Raw genomic sequence first — 19557 nt, forward strand, 5'->3', positions numbered from 1 at the left:
CCAGCGGCTATTCCATATTTACGAGGCCCGGAACATCGGACGGCCCATGAAGTCCAACTTCTGGGTGGTGCAGGCAACGGACTACCAAACTCTGTGTCCCATCGGAGCTCCTGGTGAGCTACTGATTGAAGGCCCTCTGCTTGCTCGCGGCTATCTTCATGACGTGGCCAAGACCAAAGCCAGCTTTATCCTGGACCCGAAGTTTGTGACCCAGCTAGGCCTGCCTTCAGGACGTCGCATGTACCGTACCGGTGACGTAGTGAGCCAAAATCCGGATGGGTCGCTACTCTATCTCGGCCGCTGTAACAGTGAACAAGTCAAAATCCGCGGTCAGCGAGTGAACGTCAGTGAGATTGAGTATCATATCACGCAGAAACTGTCTGGCATTGGAACCGTTGCCGTGGAGTTGGTAGAACGGGGAGCTCATATTAATTTAGTGGCCTTGATGAATTTCGCCCCGAACAGCCCATACATGCCCACCGTACCCGTGCCAGTGACGACAGGGGCGATCGCTGGGAGTGCTACGGTTGCGATTGGAACGCTCGCTTCAACCTTCCAGGAATTGCGGATGAATCTCCTACGCTCCCTCCCCACGTATATGGTGCCTACACTGTATATACCGATGGATGATATGCCCATAAATGCGTCTGGGAAGTTGGACCGGCTAGCCATTCGAGCATATCTGAACACGGTCTCCATATCAGATCTTCAACAGTTTATGCCCAATGCAGGACCCAAGGAGGCGCCAACTACCGAGATGGAGAGGAGATTGCAGGCCCTATGGGCAGAGACGCTGCAAATTGATACTGAAGACATTGGTTGTGACGATGACTTTTTCCAGATCGGTGGTGATTCTGTTGCCGCAATGCGCATGGTGGCTCTCCAAGCGGCGCGTAAACTCCAACTCACCGTTGCTACCATCTTCCAACATTCAAAGCTATCGGATCTCGCTCTGTTTCTCGACGAACAGAGCACGGAAGACCAGCCTGAGGAGCCAGATCCAGAGCCCTTTACTCTGTGGCGAGAGCTAGAACATGCCGATTCAGTCACCCAGGCCCAACGGCTCGAGTGGATTGCGAGAAGATGTGACGTCTCTGTGGAGGAAATCGAGGACGTCTACCCTTGCACCCCCACTCAGGAAGGTCTTATCGCTATTACAGCCCATCAGCACAGCGCATACGTGAGTCGACAGGTGTACAGACTATCCAGTTCAATTCGATTGGACCGCTTCCAGGCGGCATGGGAAACTTTGGCCACAGTGACACCGATTCTGCGAACCCGGATTTTGGTTGACCAAGAGGCCAATGAAAGTAGATTGGTGCAGGTTGTGATTGGGCGCCAACTAAGCTGGCAGCACAGTTCTGATCTTGACAAGTACGTGGCTAGTGATCAGAACAAAGAGATGCAACTGGGCCAGCCCCTCGTGCGTTTGGCCATAGTACAGCATCCGACAGAGCGCTTCCTAGTCTGGACCGCACATCATAGTGTCTACGATGGCTGGAGTGCCGGGCTCATGTATCAGCATCTGGCGGACATCTATCTACATGACCGCGTCCCTTCCGCTGTCCCATACACACGTTTCATCCGGCATCTGTTGCGACGGGACCATGCCGCCGATATCAAATATTGGTGTACCCAGCTACAGGGGGATTTGATAGTGAGTTGGCCGCCGCTGCCGCGCGAAGACTATCAGCCCAAGCCTATGCACCGCGACATCTACAAGATGCTTCTACCGCCATCAAAAATTCACAACCGCCCCGCATCCGTACTACCCGCTATTCTCCGGGCAGCATGGGCCCTGGTCATGGTTAAATATGCGGGCCAGGGGCACAGCGTAGTATTTGCCATGGCGTTAGCAGGCCGAAATCTTCCAGTACGTCAGTTGACAAAGCTTGCGGCTCCCACTATCACTACAGTGCCTGTTCGGATTGATGTCGATCAAAAACAATGCGTCCGCGACTTCTTGCAAATGATTCAGCAGCAAGCAACGGAAATGATGGCCTTCGAGAATACGGGCTTGCAAGGGATCCGAAAGCTGGCCCCCGAGCTTCGACCTGTTCTCGAAGTGCGGAATCTGTTGGCGATCCAGCCCGCCTGGGAAGCTGAGGATACTGTATTCCCCGAAATGGACGCTTTGCCGGTCAATCTACAGGGATTCGATATCTACCCACTGACTGTACAGTGCTCGCTAGGCTTAGACGCGATCACTGTGGAAACACGTTATGATGAGAATGTGATTGCTGGGGCGCAAGTGAAGAGGATGGTGAGGTGCTTGGAACATGTGGTGAAACAGCTCTATAGCATCCACACAGACACATACAAAGTCCGCGATATTTCGCTGGTCAGTACCGCTGACCAAGCTACCATCATCCGGTGGAATGGTACCGCTCCTGCACGAGTTGAACAATGCGTACATCACTTGGTGGCGGATCAAATCAATCAACGGCCAGATACCACCGCTATATGTGCGTGGGATGGAAATCTGACCTACAAGGAACTTGCCAACTATGCCAACCAGCTGGCATGGTATCTTGAGGGTTTGCAGGTCGGCGCTGAAAACATGGTTGGGGTGTGCATGGACAAGTCCAAATGGGCCGGCGTTGCGATGCTAGCGATTTTGCAAGCTGGAGGAGTCGTCGTTCCGCTTGGAGTGGCCCATCCTAAGGCACGTCTTACAGGAATACTAGAGGATACTAGGACCAAAATTGTCCTAGTGGATGCTAAACAGCGAGGCCGACTCTCAACTCTTCCCGATGTCCAGCTGGTGGTTGTAGATGAGAGTCTCTTACAGAGATTTCCAGCCAGAGAGGACGAACTTCATGCAACGGTCGGTCCAGATAACGCTGCATGGGTGGTTTATACCTCCGGAAGCACGGGGAAGCCCAAAGGAGTTGTCCTGCAGCACCGGGCCCTGTGCAGCAGTATCCAGGCCCACGGAGCTCGCTTCGGAATGAATTCTCAAACACGCATGTTGCAATTTGCAGCCCACACTTTTGATGCCTGCATCCAAGATTATTTCACGACCCTCTCCTGGGGTGGTGTGGTATGTGTGCCAAATGAGGAAGAGCGAATGAGTAACTTGACGACGGCGATGCGCAGGATGGAAGTGGTCTTTGCAACTTTGACATCTACTGTAGCGCGACTGATCCATCCTCCCGACGTGCCTTCAATGCAAAAATTAGCATTGGTTGGCGAGCCAGTCAAAGCGGACGTAGTCAAGCAGTGGTTGCCCTATGTCACCGTTCTCAATGCCTACGGCCCGTCCGAATGCTCGATTCACTCAAGCTGTAGTGAACCCTTGACTGATCCCAAACAAGCGTCGATTATTGGTACAGCGATGGGGACTCGACTGTGGGTAGTTGATGTCGCTGAATACAACCAACTGTGTCCCATCGGGGCGCCAGGAGAGCTCCTAATCGAAGGACCCCTGTTGGCACGCGAGTACCTGAATGACGAGGTACAGACCAGAGCGGCATTTGTCATCGAACCATCCTTTATCCAGCAGCTCAACATACAATCGGATCATGGATACATGAGGCGGATGTATCGCACTGGTGACATGGTGCGGCAGAACGAGGATGGGTCAATTACCCATCTAGGTCGACGTGATACACAGGTGAAGATTCGCGGCCAGCGCGTAGAGGTAGGTGAAATCGAGTATCAAATAACACAACAGCTTCAAGGGGCACGATCTGTGGCGGTTCAATTGTTGCAAGAGAGTGCAACTGAACAGATCAGTTTGACCGCCGTGGTCGATTTTCAAGAAGGGTGTGAACATCGCGATAGGCCCGTCATGTTGCATGGTATGCTTCAGCCAACGCCTGCCTTAAACTCAGCCCTGCGAAGGTTACGGGGCACGCTGTTCCAGTTGCTCCCCACATACATGGTGCCTGCCGTTTTTCTGCCAATTCTGGAGATGCCCTTGAATGTATCCGGAAAGCTCGACCGACGCGCGATTGGGGAGCTTTTGAAGGCGATTGGACCGGAGTATCGACAAAAATACCTGGCTGCCGGCGAGCTCTCCGGCGAGCCTGCAACACCGATCCAACGCAAGCTTCAAGACCTCTGGGCCTACGTACTGCATGTGCCTGTTTCCCAGATCAATATTTACGACAACTTCTTTCAGATTGGAGGAGATTCGGTGGTCGCTATGAGACTGGTTGCGACTGCTGCGGGGCGCGAATTGCGAGTAACCGTGGCCGATATCTTCAGGCAGCCACAGCTGGTGGATTTGGCGGAGCACCTGAGCACCAGGTTGTTACCAAGGGAAGAACTGAACAATGATTCCCAGCCGTTTTCTTTGTGGCTTGGCGAAAGTCCAGTCACGCAACAACAGCATGATCAGTTGCAAGAGATTGCGAATCAATGCGGCACTGTGCTGGAGAATATCCAGGACGTCTACCCCTGCACACCCTTACAGCAAGACCTGATAGCCACTACTGCTGAGCAATCATCCGCATATGTGAACCGACTGATCTTCAAACTCGATCCGAATCTGGATCTCGATCGTTTCCAGGAGTCCTGGAAAGCTCTGAGTGCCACCACTCCCATACTCCGTACGCGCATTGTAGCCAGCAGCAAACCATCGAAGCCACTTCTACAAGTTGTCCTAGACGAGGAAATCTCTTGGAACTTCAGCACCAGTCTCGACGAATATCTGGTATCCGACCAACAGGATGAGATGGGACCTGGAACACGGCTGGTTCGATATGGGCTGGTCCGCGGCCATAATTCAGAAGAGCGCTTCTTCGTATGGACTGCCCATCACAGTTTGTACGATGGATGGAGCTCAGGTCTCCTCTACAAAAATTTCACTGAGATCTTCCAGTCTGGATATTCCCAGTCTACCGTCCCGTTTACACGATTCATTCGGTTTTTGCGCAATCAAGAGGAAGATGAAAATAAAAAAATGGATCGTGCAGAGTACTGGTCCAATCAGCTTCAAGGCGATGTGATGAACAACTGGCCTTCTCTTCCACATGTTCGCTATCGACCACAACCAGGACTAGAGCTGACCGAGGTGGTATCTCTTGCTGCACACAGGTCAGGCAGCACAGTGACCGCATCCAATGTGCTCCGGGCAGCCTGGGCCTTGGTAATGGCACAATACTCAGGTCACAATGACGTCGTGTTTGCTGCCACTGTATCTGGTCGGAACGCTCCGGTATTGGGGATAGAGAGCATGGTCGGGCCGACCATTACCACCGTCCCTGTGCGCGTTCACGTTGACTGGAACCAAGATGTGACATCGTTCCTGAACTCGGTGCAAGAACAAGCAGTGCAGATGATTGACTATGAGCACACCGGTCTACGGACAATCAAGGCCCTCATCTCCTCGGAGTCGCGTCCGGCACTTGAACTTCGGAACATCTTGGTGGTGCAAACCGCTGAAGAAGGCAATGCAAACAAGCAATTCCCTGGTGTGCAGCAGCTGGTAGGTGGCGAAGTGACACAGTTTGACAGTCACGCCCTGACCGTGGACTGCACTTTGAGTCCTTTGGAACTCCGGGTAGCCATCCGGTACGATGAACACGTTATGCCCACGGCACAGGTGCAACGAATCCTGTCACATCTCACACACCTAGTGCGGCAGCTATACAACCCGGCATTGATCAAATCGCGTAATCTTGGCGAACTGGACCTAATCACCGCCGCGGATAAACGGCTCATATTCGAGCACAATGCTCTTGTCGATGTCTCCCGTGTTGATCAATGCATCCATACGATGGTCTATAAGCAAGTTTTAGCACGACCTAACTCGCCAGCCGTCTGTGCCTGGGATGGAAATCTCACGTACTGTGAAATGTTTAGTCAAGCTGTGCAGCTGGCCCACTTCCTAGTTGATGCCGGCGTCAGTTCTGAAACGAAAATTGGCCTGTGCATGGATAAATCCAAGTGGGCGATCGTAGCCATGCTCGGCACACTTTTTGCTGGTGGCGTAATTGTTCCTCTCAGTATAACTCACCCTCTTTCGCGGCTAAAGGTTATTATTGAAGATACTGCGGCGAAGCTGATTCTCGTCGATGCAAAACATCAATTGCGACTTGGAAGCCTGGATCTCAACGTGAATCTAATCATCGTCGACACAGAACTGCTGGATGGGCTACCTTCGGAGACTCATGCCCCAGCGACTACCGTTACACCCGATAACGCAGCCTGGATCATTTACACATCCGGGAGTACGGGAACGCCAAAAGGCCTTGTAATTGAACACGGTGGATTGTGTACCAGTATGAGGATGCAGGCCAACAAGATGAATATTTCCAGCGAGACCCGAGCTCTTCAGTTCTCTCCATTTACCTTTGACGTCAGTATTTCCGATGTCTCAGCAACTCTCATTTATGGCGGCTGTATCTGTATGCCATCAGAGGATGACAGGTTCAACAATATCGCAGAAACTATGCGCATCATGATGGTCAACTTTGCCAGTTTGACTCCAACCGTGGCACATTTAATTTCTCCTTCTGACATACCGTCGCTACACACGCTTGCATTGACTGGAGAAGCACTGACGCCCGAGGTGATAGAATTATGGAATCAGCCCGGGGTAAGCATCTACAACACCTATGGCCCATCCGAGGGATCCGTGTGTACTGCGAATGGACCATTATCAAACCCCGAGGAGGCACTCAAGATTGGCAGGCCCATGGCCACACGCCACTGGGTGACCAATCCTCATAGCAATAACCAGCTGTGCCCCATCGGTGCCCCAGGAGAATTGTTGATTGAGGGACCTCTGGTGGCTCGGGGCTATCTAAACAATCCCGAGAAGACAGCTCTCTCTTTTATAGTCAACCCAGATTTCCTGTCCACCCCATCGGGATGTCGCATTTATAGGACTGGTGATCTCGTTTATGAGCAAGCCGATGGGTCATTCACATATATCGGGCGGCATGACACTCAAGTCAAAATTCGCGGCCAACGGGTGGAAATTGGCGAGATTGAACACCAGATCGCGCAAAGGCTTCCTCAGGCTCAGTACGCAGTGGTTCACCTGCGGGAGCTCGATACCAAGATGGTTCTGGTTGCGGCGGTTGAATTCAGAAAGGATGGCGAGCAGACTGCGGCTGAAGCAAAATCTCTGGAACCTCTGGTTCCAACGTCAAGCCTGCGATTAGCATTCGCTACGTTACGCCATGAGTTGCTTGAAGTTCTACCGACTTACATGGTACCCCTGTTCTATGTTCCAGTTGCTCACATCCCTCTAAATACATCAGGCAAACTGGATCGCCGGGCTGTGGAGGTATTCTTGCGTGAAATTCCTTCAAGCAGTTTGGCAGGATATATCGCAGATGAGACCGAGCTCAAGACAGCGCCATCCACTCCGATGGAGACATTTATCCAACGAATATGGGCGCAGGCGTTACGAGTTCCTATTGAGGAGGTTGGTGCTCACGACCATTTCTTTCACTTGGGTGGTGACTCTGTCACCGCCATGCGGATAGTCATAGCTACCAACCAAGAGAGCAAGGAGTTGAAGATGGTTGTTACCGACATATTCCAAAATCCCCGACTGTCGGACCTTGCACGTGTAATGGAGGAGAAATCCGTGGAGAGTGAGATGGTAAGCGCATTGGAGCGAGACCCCGCCCCATTTGACTTGTGGGAAGAGACCGTGAAACCAGATGTGGATAACCGAACAGCACGCCTGGCGCTCATTGCCGAGCAATGTGGTGTTTCTGTGGAACAAATTGAGGATGTATATCCGTGCACGCCATTACAGGAGGGTCTTCTTGCAAGCACTGCACGTCAACCCTCGACATATGTGAGCCGTCAAATGTATGCGTTGTCCGACAAGATCGATATAGCTCGGTTTCAGGCGGCCTGGCAGACCCTGGCTTCAAGCATGCCCATCCTGCGTACAAGAGCAATCATTGACGTACATAAATCCTGGCAGGTGGTTGTGCGGGGGGATATTACCTGGAACCAGCACTCCAGTTTGAAAGACTACATCGCACAGGATGAGGAGGCAGGCATCCAGCTCGGACAACCACTGGCTCGATATGGTCTGATCTATCCACCGTCTAGCGACCCAGTATTTGTCTGGACCGCCCATCATAGTATATACGACGGCTTCTCGATTCGTCTCTTGTGCCAGGAGCTCATTCACATCTACAACCAGGCTGACTACATACCCCGATCCATTCCATTCTCTCGCTTTATCCGATATCTGACGAAGATCGATACGACGGACAGTCTCGAGTACTGGGACAAGCAGCTTGAAGGAGATGTGATGGCCGACTGGCCTCCTCTGCCCAACGCAGGATATGAGCCACGAGCGAGGGTCTCCATTTCCAAGGAAGTAACAAGTGCACCACATATGGGACAGGGAATTTTGATGGCCAACGTGCTGCGAGCCGCTTGGGGTTTGACCATGGTGCAATTTTCTGGCCACAGAGACGTTGTATATGCAGCCAATGTCTCCGGTCGCAACGCCCCGGTCCGCGAAGTGAGCGAGATAATCGCTCCTACCATCACCACGGTGCCCCTACGTATCCAAGTCAACACTGATAACCCTCAGTCTGTGGGAGATTTCCTTCGTGGGGTGCAGGATCAAGCCATCAAGATGATCAATTATGAGCATACCGGGCTACAAGGAATCCTCAGCCATCCTGTGTTGCAGCTACGCAATATGCTCGTCATTCAAACCGCAGCAGACAGCGATACGACTCTCGATTTCCCCGGCATCGAAGCCCTTCCACTAGCAGTGGAGGACTTTGACAGCTACGGAGTCAATGTTCAGTGTACTCTAGGACAAGCGATCGTGGTAGAAGCTCGATTCGACTCCAATATTGTGTCAGCCACCTTTATGACCCGAGTGCTGGACCAGTTCACTCACATCTTGGAGCAGCTATGCGACCCAAACCTCCAAAGTCACCCCCTGCTGGAGTTGGACTTTCTGAGTAGTGCCGATCAACGCCAAATTGCAGCATGGAATTCAACTGTTCCGAGAAGAGTAGACAAATGTGTCCATGAACTTGTTCGGGAGCAAGCACACGCATGTCCGACATCTCAAGCGATATGGGCATGGGATGGAAACCTGAGCTACGGGGAACTGATTAAAGTGGCTGATCTCCTGGCAATCGAACTTACGGCACTGGGAGTCGAACTAGAACAAATGGTTGGTGTGTCCATGTCCAAGTCAAAATGGGTGGCGGTGGCCCTGCTCGCCACTCTGCAGGCTGGAGGTGTGGTTGTGCCCCTGAGCGTGACCCATCCAACCCGTAGAATTGAGACCATCGTGAACGACACCAAGGCGACCGTGATCTTGGTAGATGCCCCAGAATACCGTCGCCTAAATGGCAACGTCAATTGTCAACTCCTTGTAGTTGACTCACAGCTCCTCGAGAGGCTCTCTATTACACCTGCCACCGATCTCCGGTCGTGTCCCTTGGTCACTTCAGACCACGCTGCCTGGGTAATTTACACTTCTGGTACAACCGGTACACCCAAAGGAGCTGTTCTCGAGCACGGCACTTTGTGTACAAGTATTAAGTGCCACGGAGCGCGATATGGATTCGGCACCCACACCCGCAAGTTGCAGTACGCAGCTCATACATTTGACGGGACTATTGAGGACTATTTTACCACACTGGCGTGGGGCGGCCTATGCTGTGTACCGTGCGAAGATGATCGTCTCGATATTCGAAAGCTCACTGCTTTCATGACTAGGGCAGAAGTGAACGCGCTTGCGACGACATATACTGTGGCTGGATTGTTCTCGCCCGAAGAGGCACCCACACTGCGTGTCCTCGTTTTGGGGGAGAGCCCGCCACAGTCGAGGTAACTAACCTCTGGAGGACCAAGGTGGACTTGTTCAACTGCTACGGCCCGTCCGAGTGCTCAATTTTCTCCTCCGCAGCAGGACCGGTTCAAAATGTCGACGAGATACACAACATTGGACAACCGATTGGCACACGTCTGTGGGTTGTGGATCCACAGAACTACAACTTCCTATGCCCTGTGGGAGCGCCAGGAGAACTTCTTATCGAGGGACCCCAACTCGCTCGCGGCTATTTGAACAACGAAACGAAAACAAACGAGCACTTCATCTTGGACCCGCATTTCATGTCGAAACTCGGCCTCAAAACAGGGCGTCGTGTTTACCGAAGTGGTGACATTGTCCGCCAGAAGGACGATGGGTCTTTTGTTTATGTTGCGCGACGCGATACCCAGGTGAAGATTCGCGGCCAGCGGGTCGAGATTGGTGAGATTGAATATCAGATCGCCCGGCACCTCCCAGAGACCCGAGCCGTGGCAGTGGAACTGCTAAAGCGAGGGGGAAATTCAGAGCCTGTTTTAGTCGGCGCAATCGAATTTGCTCCTGACAGCAGATACCAGACGGGTGATATTCAAGCCCCTTCCCTGAAATTGAGAATTCTGCCACCAACAGTGTTCATGACCGAGGCCTTCCAAAAGCTCTACAGTGCCCTTATGCAGGTTTTACCAACACATATGGTTCCAGCATCATATCTTCCCGTTGCCCAGATGCCTCGCAACCTCTCAGGTAAACTGGATCGGGCAACCTTGCGGGAGCAATTGGCATTAATCTCCGCTGAATCCATGCTGCAGCATCTTGAGGAAGGAGAGAAAATTCCTCCTTCAACCGAGATGGAATGCAAACTACATGTTCTATGGCTTGAAGCTTTGGGAATTGAGCAGTCGGATAGAGTGGGGGTGAGCGACAACTTTTTCCAGCTTGGAGGTGACTCGGTGGCTGCCATGCGCCTTGCAGCAATGACGTGGCAGCGACACAACTTGCAATTGTCTGTGGCCGATATCTTCCACCATCCTCACCTTTGTGACCTCGCGCAGAGCATGACTGAGCGCAGCTTTGAACTTGTTCCAGAAGAAGAGGACCCAGAACCCTTCACTTTGTGGGTCAATGCCTCGCCTGAAGCTATGCACGATATTGCGACCCGCTGTTATGTGGACGTGAGTCAGATTGAAGATATATACCCGTGTACACCACTGCAAGAAGGGTTTATGGCAACTACCACTCGGCAGTCTGCTGCCTACATCAGCCGTCAAGTCTATTTATTGTCCGCCAAAGAAATCGATCTAGACCGGTTTAAGTCAGCCTGGGAGACTTTAAGCAGCACAACTCCCATCCTCCGCACTCGGGTTATGATGGGCCCTAACAAGGAAGCCATACAAGTTGTGGTACAAAGCCCTATCGTATGGAGATGCAACGGTGACCTCACTTCATATATCGCCGAGGATTGCGAAAAAGGCATGATGTTGGATCAACCCCTCGTGAGATACGGGCTGGTAACGGAATCGGCGGACAAATCCTACTTTATCTGGACCGCTCATCACAGTGTCTATGACGGATGGACAATGCGCGAGATTGTGCAGAGGTTTGCAGAGATCTACAATAGTAATAATCACACCTCGGCATACTCTATCATTCCATATTCCAGATTCATCCGGTACTTGATGCGGCAGGATCCTGTTGAGACGACCAATTATTGGCAAAATGAATTAACCGGGGAGGTGGTGGCAGACTGGCCACCACTTCCCCAAATTGGTTACCACCCTCGCCCCCAATCGCGTATTCGGAAAGCTATCGTTGTTCCCAAGGGGTCGAACGAAGGCGTTTTGGTTTCAACCACCCTGCGAGCGGCCTGGGCTGTTGTTATGGTACAATACAGTGGGAGTAACGACATCGCCTTCGCTGCCAGCGTCTCAGGACGCCATGCCGCCGTTAGGCAAATCAAGGAAATCGCTGGCCCCACGTTGGCCACTGTTCCTGTTCGCGTATCAATCGACAAATCTATGACTGTGATTCAACTTTTGCGAAAAATCCAGCAACAATCCACGGAAATGATTCCTTACGAGCAAACTGGACTGCAAAAGATCAAAGAGCTGCTGCCAGAAATGAGTGGCTCCGCTTTGGCTCTCCGCAACCTTCTTGTGATCCAGCCCGCGGCAGAGACTGACAATAACTCTATCGCTCTTTCCGGCCTGGAGTCCCTTCCAGTACCATTTGAAGACTTTGGCAGTTTTGGGCTTCAAGTGGAGTGTACGTTGGGATCCAATGAAATTGAAGTCGATGTACAATATGACGAGCACGTGATTGCATCGCCAAATGTCCTGAAAGTGGTCGACTACTTCGTGCATATTGTCAAGGAACTCTCAAATCCCAACCGGTTTGAGCAACCGTTGCACATGTTACATGTCAGTCCACAAGATGAAGACCAGATATTGGCCTGGAACCGTGTAGGTCCAACTGGCAGCGATCAATGTATCCATGACCTCGTTTTTGATCGCGTCTTACGACAGCCCACTGCTTCCGCTATCTGTGCCTGGGATGGCGACTTTACCTACGCCGAGCTTTCTTGTCATGCAGCTAGGCTCGCTGATCATCTCATTCTTGAAATAGGTGTCAAGCAAGAGAAGACTGTGGGACTTTGTATGGACAAGTCCAAATGGGCGGCTGTTGCCATGCTCGCAATTTTGTACGCGGGTGGTGTTGCTGTACCATTGGGAGTTACTCACCCTCTTACTCGGGTTCAGGTAATCACACAGGACGCTGCGGTGGATACTGTGCTCGTGGATAGTGAACAGCATCAGAGGCTGGCACCACTCGGCCTAAGATTATTTTCTGTGGATGTTGAATCTATCGAGAAACTTACACCACTCAATCTCGCGCAGACCACCGCACCTATCCGGGAGACTGAGGTGGCTCCGCATAATACGGCCTGGATAATCTACACGTCCGGGAGTACGGGCACGCCGAAGGGAGTCATTCTGGAGCATCGTGCTCTTAGTACAAGTATCATGGCCCATGGTGCGGAATTCAAGATGGATCATACTACTAGAACCCTACAATTTGCCGCTCATACATTTGACGCAATAATTCAGGATTTATTCACAACTCTCTGGGTGGGAGGATGCGTCTGCATTCCATCAGAACATGATCGCGTCAACAGACTCACCACATCGATGATCTCCATGAGTGTCAATTTTGCGACATTAACCTCTACCGTGGCCTCGATGCTCGTCCCACAGCAGATCCCCTCTATAAGGACGATGATTCTTGTTGGTGAACCTGTGACAGCTGCTGTTGTTGCCTTGTGGTCTCCTCACGCGACCGTTCTGAATGCGTATGGCCCCTCAGAATGCTCGATCCATTCATCTTGCAGTCGGCCAATTCATGACACCGCACTTGCGTCCAACATTGGTTTCCCACTTGCCTGCTCCTGGTGGGTGGTGCAGGCTGAAAATCACCACGCTCTGTGTCCCATTGGTGCCCCGGGTGAATTAATGATTGAGGGCCCCATTCAAGCCCGTGGATATCTCAATGACGAGGAAAAGACTCGCGCTGCCTTTGTCACAGACCCTGATTTTATGCAGCAGCTGGGCCTCTCGGATCGACGGTTATATCGAACTGGAGATCTTGTCAAGCAAAATCCAGATGGGTCTTTGACCCACCTCGGCCGCAGAGACTTCCAGGTGAAGATCCGAGGTCAGCGTATTGAGGTAGGTGAGATCGAATACCAGATCCAACAACACCTTGAGGGTGCGCGTACCGTCGCGGTGGAGCGCATCCAGCACGGGGCCGATGGCAAACAAGTCAGCCTCGTTGCTGTACTGGACATGATGAGCGAGAGCAACGAAACGGCTTCGAGGGATGGTCCCCAACCCCTCGCTCCCAGTGATCACCTGCGTGCTATATTCAACAATCTTCGCCACACGCTCTTCCGCGTCTTACCAGGATACATGGTCCCCGCCGCATACCTTCCTGTGGACCACATGCCATCAAATCCCAACAACAAGTTAGACAGACGTGCTATTCGGGACCTTTTGGCGCAACACTCTCTCCCAAGGCTTCAGCAATATATCCAACATGAAGGTGGGGAGATTAAGGCACTCCCCATGACAGGATTGGAAGAGCAGGTGCATGCGCTCTGGCTTGAGGTTTTCGACATCTCAGCTGATGCGGTGGGCATGAACGACAATTTCTTTCACCTGGGTGGTGACTCGGTGACTGCAATGCGGTTGGTGGTAGTAGCAGCGTCCCAAGGGCTTCAACTGAGTGTGGAAGATATTTTCAAGTGGCCCCAGTTGCTTGACTTGACCTCGCACCTCGCCAAACGGCCCTCAGAAGATGTATCTGCCCATGAAACAAAGGATCCTGCGCCATTTTCGATGTGGAAAGACTTCTGTAACTGTTCCACCGATGAAAGAGAGGACCTTTTATCAAGTGTCGCGATGAGCATTGGGGTGAAAAAAGATCAGATTGAAGATATTTACCCCTGTACGCCTCTGCAGGAGGGCCTCATGGCAGTTACTGCCAGACAGCCGGCGGCTTATGTGAGCCGCCAGGTGTATTTGATGGGCAACTCAACGAATCGCGAGCAGTTCAAGGCTGCGTGGGAGACCCTATCGGCGGAGGTCAACATCCTGCGTTCCCGGATCGTAATGGAAGTAAGCGCAGTACAAGTTGTGGTCTGCGGCACCATCTTCTGGCAATATGGCACAGACCTGCAGCAGTATCTGCAAATTGACCGAGATAAGGGAATGTCTCTGGGCCAACCTTTAGTACGATATGGCTTTGTTGAAGAGCCGAGTGGAGAGTGCTACTTTATCTGGACCGCCCACCATGCCCTGTATGATGGCTGGACCGTGAATACACTCAGCAAACGTCTGGGTGAGATATATCACTCGAATCAGTCCCGATCATCTGTCCCCTTCACTCGCTTTATCCAGTATTTGGAAAACGGCCGCCCTGATACAGTCTCCAGTACTGACTACTGGCGCAATCAACTGGAGGGCGACGTCATGGCCAGCTGGCCTCGACGACCAACGGATATCCAGCCGCTCCCGCAAGAAGACCTCCAACGGATAATTTCACTCCCGGCCACTCAGAGGCAATGCAAGGTGACAATGTCTACTATCCTGCGTGCCGCATGGTCACTTGTCGTAGCACAGTACTCTGGCCATGATGATATAGCCTTTGCAGCGACTTTATCTGGCCGTAATGCTAGGGTTCGGGGGATCTCTGACATTGCGGGTCCAACCATCACTACGGTGCCCATTCGGGTGAATGTGGAAAAAACGCAAACTGTGGCCCGGTACCTCGAGGCTATCCAGCTGCAAGCAACAAACATGATTTACCACGAGCATACCGGTCTCCAGAGTATCAAAGCGTTGGTTCCCGAGCTTTCGCCCACGCTTGACATGGGCAGCTTACTCGTCATTCAACCTGCTGATGAGAGCGGTTCTGATGAACAGCTAGCGTTCCCGGGCATGGAAAGCATCCCTATGCCGATTGAACCCTTCAATGCCCATGCCATCACTCTCGAATGCAAGCTCGGACAACAGCAAGTTATTGTCGACGTGCACTACGACAAGAATATCATCCCGTCTTCCCAAATGAAACATGTGATGGACTATTTTTCCTCGATGATCCACCGATTGTGCGAGACAGTGGCCCAATCAGAATCACTAGCCGGTATATTGACGGTTGACCAGGCGAGCCAAGAACAGATATTACAATGGAACACAGAGGTACCTGTACGACTGGAAAAATGTATCCATGAGATGGTTCAAGAACAGGTGGATCGCTCGCCCTCAGCGACCGCTATCAATGCGTGGGATGGAGATTTCACATACAGTGAATTTTCCTCTGCAGCCGCACGTCTGGCCCACCACCTCGTGTCTCTCCACGTCGGTCCTGAAATCATCGTTGGGTTCTGTATGGAGAAATCGAAATGGGGATCAGTGGCAATGCTCGCTATCATGCAAGCAGGAGGTGTCAATATGCCTTTGGGGATAACGCAACCTTTGGCCCGCATCAAAACCATCATCGAAGCCTCCCAGACACGCGTTATTGTTGTTAGCCCAGAGCAAGGGGAACGGCTGCGCGGGCTGAGCTCCATTAGTCAAGTCAAACTCGTCGTCCTCAATCAGGAGGCTTTCGATGGTCTTCCATATTACACTCAACCCCCGAATACAGGAGTGACACCTTCAAACGCATCCTGGGCAATTTTCACTTCTGGTAGCTCTGGAATACCTAAGGGCGTTGTCATCGAACACGGGGCCATGTCGACAAGTCTAGATGAGCAGGGACACTGGTTGGAACTCACACCGGGTACTCGATTTTTGCAGTTTGCATCATACACATTCGATAATATCATCACTGACACCTTCGCCACAACAGCATTTGGAGGTGTAGTATGTGTACCCCTCGAGGAGGACCGCATGAACCGGCTCACTGAGGTCATGGCAGACATGAACGTCAACACAGCGATGCTTACATCCACCGTGGCCCAGCAGATCACTCCGACAAGCGTCCCCACCATGCGCAAACTGATTTTGACTGGTGAATCAGTCCGTGCAGATGTTGTTAGGATTTGGTTGGATCATGTTGAAGTCTACAACGCTTATGGGCCTACGGAAGGCTCGATGAGCACTTGTACCCGCCCTTATACCAGCGCCCACGAAGCCAGCAACATCGGATTTCCACTGGCGACAAGCTTATGGGTCACACAACCCAACAATGACAATCATCTTAGCCCTATCGGAGCCCCAGGTGAGCTCTGGATTGAAGGTCCCTTCCTGGCACGGGGCTATCTTGGTGATCCGGCTAGAACGGATGCATCATTCATCGTCGATCCGGAGTTTACGGGGCGCCTTAACTTGCGTGGACGACGACTCTATCGCACTGGCGATCTCGTCCGGCAGAACGAGGACGGCACATTGGTCCACCTCGGCCGAATGGACTCCCAGATCAAAATCCGGGGCCAAAGAGTCGAACTGGGCGAGATCGAACATCAAATCTTGCACCATCTACCCGGGGTCAGCACTGTAGCAGTGGAGCCACTCACGGCAGACCAGGGTCAAAGGATCACCCTGGTGGCAGTTGTCGAGTTTGCTACAGACAGTGCGCATCGCCCTGTGCCGACAACACCGTCCGGAATTCTGCCGCTGTCAACAGAGCTGCAAACGGCATTTGCGACGCTGTACCAGATATTATTGCGCACATTACCCCTTTATATGGTTCCGCCTGTTTTCCTTCCGATTGCTGAAATGAGTCGCAACTTATCAGGGAAGCTGGATCGCAAGTCCTTACGTGCGCTACTGGTAAACATCGAAGACGACAATATTCATGAGTATCGAGTCAGCGTTGGAACTAAAGTGGCGCCGTCCACCAACATGGAGCGAGACCTGCAGGCATTGTGGGCTAAAGGACTTAATCTCAAGCTCGAAAACATCGGAGCCAATGATAATTTCTTCCACATTGGTGGAGACTCCCTCGCGGCAATGCGCATTGTTGCAGCTTCACACTCTCGGAGCTACACTTTGACTGTAGCCGACATCTTCAAGTACTCCTGCCTCTCAGACCTGGCTCTGATTTTGAGCGCTCGAGCAGAGAATGAAACCCCAGTCGTTTCAGGTGATGAGTTAGCTCCATTCTCGTTAATCGGTTCTGACAACCCCGAAGAATTTATCCAAAATGTATTATACCCGGTCTGTGATTGCAGCACGCGGGATGTTATTGACATCTTACCGACCACCGACTTCCAAGCCATGACGGTTGCTGGTATTCTCGCTGGCCCCAGGGCTGGAAACTGTGCGCACTTTCTCCTCGATGGTAATAGCACCTATGACATCGAGCGATTGAGAAAGAGCTGTTTAGATCTGATCAAAACCATTCCTGTATTACGCACGGCCTACGTGTTCGACCAGGGCCGACTTCTTCAGGTGATCAAGAGTGTCCATGAGCCCGAAATCCGTATCTTCCGCACCGATCGCTCCATCGAGGTAATGACGTCCGAGATCATTAACCAACTACTGCTTCCACCTCCCCGCCTAGGCGAGCCTTTCACCCAGATTGCCATTATTGAGGAATCTAGAAGTTCCCGACACCGAGTTCTCTTGCGAATGACACATGCCGAGTATGATGCGGTCTCTATGAATACAGTCTGGGAAATCCTTAAGTGCATCATCGAAGGAACAGTCCCTCACCCACAACCGCTTTTCTCGGCTTTCCTCTACCACCAGCAGCAGAGCATTGCACCGAATACCTACAGATACTGGACTAATCTTCTTTCTGGCTCGTCTATGACGAACCTGGGTAGCTCTCACACGACAATTGGTCAATATCCGTCCCAGGTCGCACACCTAGCCCCTCAAACTATTCGGTGCGTCAACCCTCAATCTGAAGGCATAACTATCGCGATCCTGGTGAAGGCGGCGTGGGCAGTCACTATCAGCCGCTTTTCCAATACCCAGGATGTTGTGTTCGGTGACACGGTGTCAACGCGTGGCACCGTCAAGGCCTCTCTAATGAACGCCATGGGGTGTTGTGTCACACTCCTCCCGGTCCGTTTACAGCTCTCCAACGAAGCCACTGTTCGAGAGCTCCTTCACAAGACCCGGGATCAACAGATTCAAAGTCTCGATCACGGTCAACTCGGATTCCGGGAAATTCTACATGGATGTACCGACTGGGTGACCTCGACGCGCTTTACCTCTACTTTCAATAGCATATCGGAGCAGACCCGTACCCTCGATTTGGGCAGTAAGGAATACGCTATCTCAACCTTGGAGACACCTGATGCGACGTGGACGGTCGATGTGGGCGTCACTGCGGTCTCTCGGGACGGTGAGCTGGACCTCCGAATTTCCTACCGGCCAGGAAGCATATCCAAGGAGACGGCATTGGAATACTTGCGCATCCTAGGCAATACCGTTCGGACCTTCTTGAGCGACTCATCCCAAACATTGAAGGAGACTATGTCACCGTTCGAAACGCCAATCATCTCCCGAATGACAAAGCCCATCTCGGAAGAAGACGGCATGACCTTCTCTAAACTAAAACAGACACCGGAGTGGGAAGCTGTACTCCAGCATCGTCGGGGAGTGGAAGGTGGAAAGACCCGCATGCTTTCGTTTGCACAGAGAGGCGGCGATCTCTTGGATGCGGTCTACTTATCATCTCTTTTGGGTGATGGAGATCAGTCAATCTCGGCCCTGGATATTTTAACGGAATCACAGGAAGACGGGGATCGCCTCGTGGACGCTCCGCCATCGGAGCAGAATAGGCGCGCGTCCTCAAAATGGTGTGATCCAGTTTGAAGAAAGCATATGCCTGGGATTCATTCGAGGAGATACGAAACCGTTACTTTATGTACGCATGTTGCTATTTACTTTGTACTATGACTTCAATAAATTGTATGCGATGTTTGCATTATTACTCGCTTCTAAATCTTGTGTCTGTGACAACCTATTTATTTCATTCCGATACGCAGTACAGCGACGGCTTCCGAGGTTTGTGTCTGGTTTGATCCAAATACCTTGGGTGAACTACATAGGGGTTATTAAGTCTTTACCCACTCGCCATTTCCGCACCAAAACTGACCGACTTTGAACCATGTTCTTTTAATAAATTTATACCGTAGCATATTTTTAACTATTTTTATATTCATTATCATTTCAAATATAGGGTAAAATATACGTATATTATCTAACAAAGTATTTTAGATAAAGAGTGGTCGATTTTCAAAGCTTGACAAATGATTCTAATCGTGAGTTTAGTATGGGAGC

The 19557-nt window shown here is 51.7% G+C and overlaps 1 protein-coding gene across 1 annotated transcript; it reads left to right on the top strand.

The window, feature by feature from the left end:
- Positions 1-472: 472 nt before the first annotated feature.
- Positions 473-19089, top strand: N7537_003212 (uncharacterized protein; the record flags this gene model as incomplete). Its single annotated transcript, XM_056894270.1, has 4 exons — positions 473-6064; positions 7016-9616; positions 9673-15889; positions 16841-19089. The coding sequence occupies 4 exons, from the start codon at positions 473-475 to the stop codon at positions 19087-19089; spliced, it is 16659 nt and encodes a 5552-aa protein (XP_056759265.1).
- Positions 19090-19557: the final 468 nt, after the last annotated feature.

Source organism: Penicillium hordei, assembly GCF_028827395.1.
Source record: "Penicillium hordei strain IBT 12815 chromosome Unknown utg000001l_segment0_segment0, whole genome shotgun sequence".
NCBI lineage: Eukaryota > Fungi > Ascomycota > Eurotiomycetes > Eurotiales > Aspergillaceae > Penicillium > Penicillium hordei.